Raw genomic sequence first — 8,492 nt, forward strand, 5'->3', positions numbered from 1 at the left:
CATGCCACTCGCTCCTACATTGTTCCAGGCTCTGATAGAAGACATTTAACATTTCAGCTTTACCGATACACTCACTATCTCTGTTAGAAGTGTACTAAAAGTTTACGGGATCTTATGCACCTTTTTTAGGAAGCAAAAAATGGAGAAAAAAGGCCATAGAAGGATCAACTGCGGAAGGTTTCCCATTGTCCTCCAAGAAAAGGCACTGCACCCAAATTCAATCCTCAGTGAGTTGAGGGGCCTGGGGCTGTGGGTGCTCAGTGGTCACGGTCCCCCTCCAAGGGGTCTGCTTGTAGAGGGCCGGCCCTAGACGAGGGCGGCACATGATGTTTTTTGGTTTGTTTGTTTTTGCAAAATGTACGAAATTCAAAATTGAATGAATTTAAATAAGATGCTGTCAAGTAGGGTGACGATGCCAGCAGCTGCGTCTGGCTGGAATCACGTGGCTCTGTGGACTCGGTCATCGGTGGCCTCGGTCCTGCATGTCACCATCTCCCAGTGTGACCCACAGCGCGAACCTACCCTGAGGCAGCTGCTGCTGACCTGTCTGTACGCGTTTCCCAGAAGATAAGAAAGTCAGGGCCGGGAGGAGACCCAGCGTTCCAGTGCATGGGATTCGGTGGTTTTCAGTCACAGGAGCCTTTCCTCAAAGATGTTTTAAACAGAAAAACATTTCCTGGCAGAACTGGGTGGGGTCGAGGTAGGGCCGAGGCCTCCCTGCTCAGGCAGCTCCTGAGCGTGAAAATCACCACCCGCGCCTCATCTACCCAGCTTATGCATGAGGAAGCCGGGAGCCAGAGAGCTAACGAGGCTGGCCGTGTTCACACGGCCACTTAGACAAGAGCCTTTCCTTCAACTCACTATTGTTTGTCACATTTAGTTCTATTTCTTCTCTATAGATGACACATTTTCTAATAATAATAATAATAAATAGGTTTAGCGGATTGAACATTTACTATACCAGATGCTATAACAGAATAGAGCTTTTCGAAGTATGGTCAGAAGGCCTCTTGGGGTCCCTAACACCCTTTCGGGGGGCATGAGGTCCTCTCTTTTCTAGCTACATATCTACGCGAGGCCAATATTGCAACAGATTGAATGCAGATGCAGCTATGGAATCCAGCTGCTTTCTATTAAGCCAGATATTCGAGATACTTGCCAAAACATAAAACGTGCCACTCTTCTAATTTTTTTTTTTATTTTCAAAAGTTAGTTTTCATTAAAAAAATGTTATTTTGTTGGGCTCGGTGAAAAAGGTGAAGGGATTAAGAAGTACAAATTGGCAGTTACAAAATAGTAATAAGGACGTAAAGTACAGCATAGGGAATACAGTCAATAATACTGTAATAACTATGAATGGTGCCATGTGGGTACTAGACCTATTGGAGGAATCACTTCATAAATTATGTAAATGTCTAACCACTGTGCTGCACACCTGAAACTAATATTGAATGTCAACTATAACTAAAAAATTTAAAAAATTAAAAAACATTATTTTGTTAATATAAAATTATTTTTGTTTTTAAACGACAGGTAAAATATTTTTTTAATTTCTCAGTTTAAAAAAAATTTTTAAAACACCTCAGGACTGCCCATTCAGTCTTATATAAGCAAAAATAATTTGAAATTTATAGACAGATATTTCTCTACCAACCCACCTTCAGCTGACTGAATATTTTTACCACAGGTATATAAAATGGTATATATTATGATATATGATAGATAAAACTACATAAACAAAAGCTCTTTAGGGTCCTCAATTTTAAGAGTGTAAAAGGGTTCTGAAATTAAAAATTTGAGAACCGTTAACATGTGTATATCATTTAACTATCACAATATATCTGTATGGTAGGAATTCTCATCTTTATTTTATAGATTAAAAAAATGGAGGCTCAGAGAAATTGTCTTGCAGTATCAAAAAGGTGGTGTATTACTTATCTGCGGCTGGGTAACAAAGGATTCCAAAACTTAATGGCTCAAAACAACAAACGCCCACCCTTTCTGTGGGTCAGGAGTCTGGGAGTAGCTCACCTGGGTGGTTCAGGTGCAGTGTCTCTCACGAGGCTGCAGTCAAGACATTGGCCAGTACTGGTGTCATCTGAAGGCTTGACTGGGGAAGAGATCTGCTTCCAAGATGGGCACTCACATAGCCACCAGCTGCTTGAGTGTCATTAAGACATGATAGTCATTTCTTCCCAAGTGATCCAAGAGAAAGACCAAGAATGGAAACGTCAATATCCTTTACGACCTAGTTTAGGAAGTTATATGCCATCACTACTGCTTTATTCCCTTTATTAGACACAAGTCACTAAATCCATTCCACACTCAAGGAGAGAGGAATTAGGCTTGACTTTTTGAATAGCATGTCAAAAAAATCATGGACATATTTCCAACCATCATAGCTAACAAATGGCAGAGCCAGGCTTCACACGCAGGCCTATAGAACCTCTGGCACTTTGGACTGTACGATACAACCTTCCCAGGGGAAGCCCCTGTCTTCTACCTGTAATTTTCTCGGATTCAGGATCAAGAAGGCATTCGATGACGATGAACTGAGTGATAGCTGAGGAAGAAAAACACCTTCCTAAGGCTCCTTCCATTGGAACTTACACTTGGAAAGATGCTGTTACAATGAGTGTGGTCGTGAGTGCATCAAGGCTGGCAGTGCCGGCAGACTCGCGAGCGCATCGAGGCCGGCGGCACCGGCAGAGGCTTTGTCCCCTGGCCTCAGCAATCTTGGAGCTGAGATGCTGCTTGAACACTAAGCCTGACATGCTCACCCGCCCGGCCTGGGCTCCCACGCTTTGGCCTCGCCTGGAGCGCTCCACTGCCCGCAGCCTGCCGAACAGGACCTGCACCAGACACACATGCTCACTGCTACTGGCCTCTCCACGGCACCGATGTGGGCGAAGCTGTGATTCAGGTTCCTATATGGGCTTATGACATGGGGGAAAACCATCTTTCCAACTTCCTGGTGACAAAACGTAAGCTCTTGGCCACAGCAGGGTCTGAGATGAGAACAGGGACGTATGAGGGCAAATCTGGGAAAAACAACTACAAACGCAGCATGGTCTGACAATCCAAGGGGCCACGTCCTCAGAGAGCCACCCATTCAGCAGACCCTTACTAAGCATCCACACATGCCAGGCACATTTAGAGACTTCCACCTTGAGTCAGAACTGTTATCACAACATCTCTCAGCCGCCAGAAAGGGATCGATCCCCAGTGTCACTCCCCGGGCAGGCAACAGCCCTGGGTAACACGGCTGGGGGAGCTGAGCGCTGGTGTCTAACGCATACCCGGCATTGCCACTCATTTTATGACTCTAATCCAGGAACTCACACTTCCTTCGTGTCTTTTGGCTTTTTCAGGCCCTGAAACAGGACACAGCTGCTATTTCACTTCCGGCACTGGACTGCGGAGTAATAAATGTGAGACCTGCGGCACTGACATGCACCGGTCCCCAAGAGTCTGCCACAAAGAACCACTTAAAGGTGAGGGCGACAGCGGGGCCTCGGAAAAAAGGCAGACGCGGGCACAGCTGTTGTTCCCAGGCAATTGAGTTATTTTTAATCTTTTCTTTCTAGAATTTCATTACAGATACAACACCCCAGGACAGAATTACTTAAATCATAGCGAAAGACGTGCCTTTGTCCCGCTTCACTTTTTAAATGAAAATAAATATTCTTCACCTTGTAAGTACATCTCCTGTATAATCTAATCTTTGTAGGCGGCTTAGTTTCCCTGTTACAGGAGACCTACATCACGCTAGCCACTGCTTCCACTTGGGGTGCCCCCTGCTCTCCCCAGCCTGCTGCCCAGGCCTCCAGCTTCCCCATCCAGCCCTGCTCCTAGATGGCAGCAGGCTGCACTGAGGCTGGAGATATGAAATCCTAGCAAGAAAGGACTTTGAAAGTTACTCAGTGCTTTACCAGTGCAACCTGGTAACAAATCATCAATATTTGTTGAACAAATGACCAACTGAATAATCACTAATATTATTATTCAAGAGTGGCAAAAGCTTTAACTACATCCCTACCAACAGTAATCATGTAAAGAAACAGGCTATTTTTTACAATCCTTAAACATCATTGCTAATCTCAATGCAAAATTTTGCTGTCTTAGAAAAAAAAAATCAAAATCCCACAAACATTTGTTTATAAAGATGAGTAAGTCATGGCTCCTCCCAAGGCATTTACAGTCTATTTTGAGAAAGGAACTCATACCGAAATAAGGAAAGCTCATAACAAAATGCGCTAAGTGCTAACAGCAAAGTTGGAGTGTACTAAGAACAGAGGAGGGAAGGAAATACTCCTCATTTTGCCTCTGGACAGCCATACATGATTCTCTGACGTCCCTTTCTGGTGGGGAAGTTCACACCTTCAAAGCGTGCTCTTCCCCTCCCTGGAGACAGGCCACGTTTCTTACCGCTCACAACTGCCATGTCCAAGACTAAAGAATGCCATTTACCTGCTGTATCAGCTGTGCCTCCTCTACCCATCCCTAGCTGCCAAACCCTCCAGTTGTACTGTCAAGGTGACAGTGACTCTGCAGAAGCGACGGGGCAGCTTTCTTTACTATCTCCTTGGTCTTTGGGTCTACAGATCATGAGACCTATTATTCCAATATATGGCAAGCAGCTGAGTCAGCTGAAATGTGATCTTGAACTCCATGAGTAAACATACAGTGGCCAAGAGGGCAGAAGTCACAGGGAGGCATTGTTTTCTGTGTTAATAAAGAAGCTTCCAGAAATTGGAAGGAACAGAAAATGGAGTGGGTTGCCACGGGAAGACGAGCCCCATCTCTAGACTGTGAGACAATGTGCTTTGTCGGGACATTGTACTACGTAGACTGGACTGGATGGAGCTGGATCAGATGACTCTGTGGTCCTTTCTGACTCTGAGTTTCTGTGTTTCAAATAAAATCCAAAATTATATTTGGAGACTACTGAAGGATTAAGACTGAGCTCATCATGCCTCTGGTCATCACGACTCAAGTCTGGTGGTCGGCATGACTAAATTTGGACTTTCTGGCTACTGCTACCAGAGACCAGTGAATAAGGAGAGCTGGAAAGAGAGAGAGGTAGACAGAGAAGAGAGGAGGAAGAAGAGGGGTGACTTTCCTACATTTATCTTCTTTTCTGTTTGGTCTCTATTTTCTAGAATTGTCTTAGTGACCTGTTAGTTTCTAACTCCTAGAGTCCTTGCTCCTAAAGTTGGAAAGAACTTGAGAAACCCAACTGGTTCGACCTCTTGGAAGATGATCTCCCTCCATTTTCAGATGAATTAGATAGACATGCCCAGGTCACACGGCTAGCAGCTGGTCTCTTGTCTGCTAAATAAGATCCCTTTAAAAGTTGGATTTCTTTTCCCGAATTCTTTGAATGAAGAATACTTGATAGAAAGTTCTGTGTTTTATGTTCCCTAATTTTCTTAATAAATTTTTATGAAATATTTCATCCACACAGAAAAGTTCACAAAATGATACCCACCATCTGAGGATCATTTTTGATGCTCTGAATTTAATCACAGCTAATATTTTTCAGCTTGTTCAAAACCAAAACGGATCCGTTCCCAGAGAGCAAATTTGAAATCCCCTCAAGATGAACATGAGCCTGTACCAGGGAAGTAAGTATTTATTTTATTATTATTATTGATAACAAAAATGGCTACCCATTGGTTGAGTACATACTATGTGCTTATAGTGCATTGTTACCCACCCAAGATCCTCTAGATCATAGTTAGAGGCAGGCTTCAAAGTTAAGTCTGGCTAATACTTCAATTATTCATTTATTCTTTCAACAAATATTTGCATGTCAACAGCAGGGTGCTGTGCTAGGTGCTGAGGATATAGTAACGAAGTCAACTATTGCCCCTTCATGGAGCTTACTTTTTTGGTAAAGAAGCCAGTCTTTGTTAAGTGCCAAGAGGTGGGCATAAGAGTGCTATTATCTAATTTGGAGGTTAGGGAAGCTGAGCTCCAAAGGTTATGTATGAACAAACCAGCAAGGAGATGCAGGGGTACAATTGAGGCGGGTACAAACTAAGAGAGCTTCCCGATGTGAAAAGCCCCTTGGCGAATTCGGGGATGGTCTGGCTGGAGCCTGAGACAGGCGTTAGCGGGGGATGAGCTGGGGCTGGTGGGACAGGCTGGGCCAGACTGTGCAGGGGCTTGTCAGTTACAGTGATTTCAGACTCTTAGGTAAACTGGGAAGTCAATAAAGTCTTTTAACCAGGGAGTTTTTAAAGTTTTTAGTGTTTCAAAAGATCACTGTAACTGTTGAGGGGGAAAGGGTGGCAGGAGTCAAAGGCTGGAGGATGGAGACCGAATGGAAGACTAGAGCAAAGCCCATGTGAGAGATAACGGCAGCTTGGCCAAGGACGGTAGAAATGGGAGGAGACGTGTCTAGCATTCAAGCTTTGCTTCAGAGGCAGAGTCAGTAGTGTAGCAGAGCGGTCAAGAGTTTGGCCTCTGAAGTCACACTCAGTCTGTACCCTCTACCCTCTACTGCCTGCAGTGCAGGGTTTAGGAACGTGGCCTCTGGAGACTTCTTGGGTTTGGATCTTCACCCTGGGTTCTCGGGCGGGTTGCCTGACCTCTGTGCCTCCCGTTCCCCCTTATATTTCTCTGTTATTCCCCAAATGAGAGTAATAGTGCTGGATCCATTGAGGATTGAGCCAATACATAAAGTACTTAGGAAGGTACCCGATTCATATAAGCACTCAGCAAGTGATGGCTGTTACTGTTGAGAGTGGTGACTGGATGTGGGGACACAGAGCACTCTGAAACCCACACCCTTCCCACTGCGCTGCACTGCCAAGCCTGCCCGGTTTTTCATTAGCTAGGGGCCCCTGACACGAATCACCTCTCAACTGGAGGGCAGATCCAATGTGTTGAAACAACTCACAGAGCCAACTGATGTTAACGTGGCAGGGGGAGAGGGAGGAAGAAAGGCTTCAAGTCACAAGCATTTGAAGTCAGACTTTGTGGAGATGATACTGCTCACAGTGTCAGGCAAGGTTTTGTGGTGTCCCTTAGGGCCACTACTCATGGTCGTTCACTCCAGGTAGTGCCCTTCATGAAGGCCTTGTGAATGAAACCCCCCAGAGCTACGCAGAGTACAACCTGCATAAATGTGCACAGCGGCCCTGGCACCCCTCAGTCACCCACTGCGGACGCAGGACCATCTCTAAGGGACGGTTATAGTGTCATGGTCCGCGGGAGCCTGTTTACTTAAAGAGGTACTTTTATTTTCCTACTGCTGCTGCCTCCTTACTATGTAAGTTCACTAGTGCGAGAACTCAACTAAAAATGCATGGAGTTGGCAGATTTGAGTGTTTTATAAATATACAGGGTAAAATGTTGACCCCATAACAATGAAAACTGAATGAAAACCTCTTTGGAGTCCTGCCTCTTTCCGTGTTAATGGAAAAGGAGTCGGATTCCGGGAGGACACGCCCTTCATGGTCATGGGAACCACCTTTTCCTGAAGCTCGGCCGTGGTCAGCCGCAAAGGGCCTGAGAGCTACGAAGGTGAAGGGTGTCCGGAGGCCTCACCTCCGCCACGCAGCACGGGGCAGGCCGAGCCACGGCGTGTGCGTGGCGCTTTACACAAGTATCACTGTGCTTCTGCCTTCCAGAAAAAATCTTAAGGCTTTCACGACCTACAGTTCACACCTTGCTACACCCTTACCCCATTTCCACTCTTGCAGGATTTCTGGAAGCAAATACTTGAGCAACTTTAGCGGTATTGAAGAAACGAAATCTGAGGTGAGCACGCAGGAATAAGGCATTAAAATGAGTCCTTGCAGCTTGTGTTTGTTCTTGATGACCACAAAACTGATGGCTTTAAAATTCTTACAGTATGGGGGCATCATAAAATGCTCTACTAAAAACAATGTGTGCTCGGCACTAACATAAAGCCTGAGCAACCACACGGTTTGCATTATTCCTAAATTGTTCCAAGGGGAATTTCCTGGAAAAAGCGTTTTGTGGGTGGTGCCTCAGCTACAGGACGCCCCTGGCCCGGGCCTGAAGGCGCCGGAGCCAGCTCCTAGCGACTCATGGGTCTGTTCCAGCGACACCCGGGCTAGAGCTGCCAGCTGTTCCTATTTTCAAATCAGTAACTCTAATCCCAGGCCACTTTCAAATGCTTCCATGTCCACGCGCCGTATCCGTGGGCCCTCTCAGTGGTTATGTCCTAAAGTCCTCTTCGCTGACCCCTAAAAGCTTTCCTTTCTCACAGATCTCTTTCTTTACAGCAGGGAAACAGCCCAGCAGGTTGCTGACCTAACCCTCTGATTCATGCTCATCAGTCATATGTTAGTCTTTTTTCTGTCACTTACCCCCCAAAATATATTCCATCTCAGACTGGTTTCCTAGGAAACCAACCCTCAAAAACAGACTGGGTAGAAAATAGAACACTCTAAAAATTCTACCTCACAATGTTTAATAAGAGAGAACCTAATTCACTAAACAGAAGTAAATTTATG

The 8,492-nt window shown here is 45.3% G+C and overlaps 1 protein-coding gene across 1 annotated transcript in view; it reads left to right on the top strand.

Moving 5' to 3' along the window:
• The window catches only part of AKNAD1 (AKNA domain containing 1), a 44,976-nt gene extending 37,188 nt beyond the window's left edge, over nucleotides 1-7,788 (top strand). The window contains exons 11-15 of the mRNA XM_023535064.1: nucleotides 130-227; nucleotides 3,372-3,494; nucleotides 3,588-3,695; nucleotides 5,546-5,627; nucleotides 7,641-7,788. Coding sequence (XP_023390832.1) covers nucleotides 130-227; nucleotides 3,372-3,494; nucleotides 3,588-3,695; nucleotides 5,546-5,627; nucleotides 7,641-7,788 — 559 coding nt within the window. The remainder of the gene's footprint in view (nucleotides 1-129; nucleotides 228-3,371; nucleotides 3,495-3,587; nucleotides 3,696-5,545; nucleotides 5,628-7,640) is intronic.
• The last annotated feature ends 704 nt before the right edge of the window (nucleotides 7,789-8,492 follow it).

Source organism: Pteropus vampyrus, unplaced genomic scaffold (assembly GCF_000151845.1).
Source record: "Pteropus vampyrus isolate Shadow unplaced genomic scaffold, Pvam_2.0 Scaffold6, whole genome shotgun sequence".
NCBI lineage: Eukaryota > Metazoa > Chordata > Mammalia > Chiroptera > Pteropodidae > Pteropus > Pteropus vampyrus.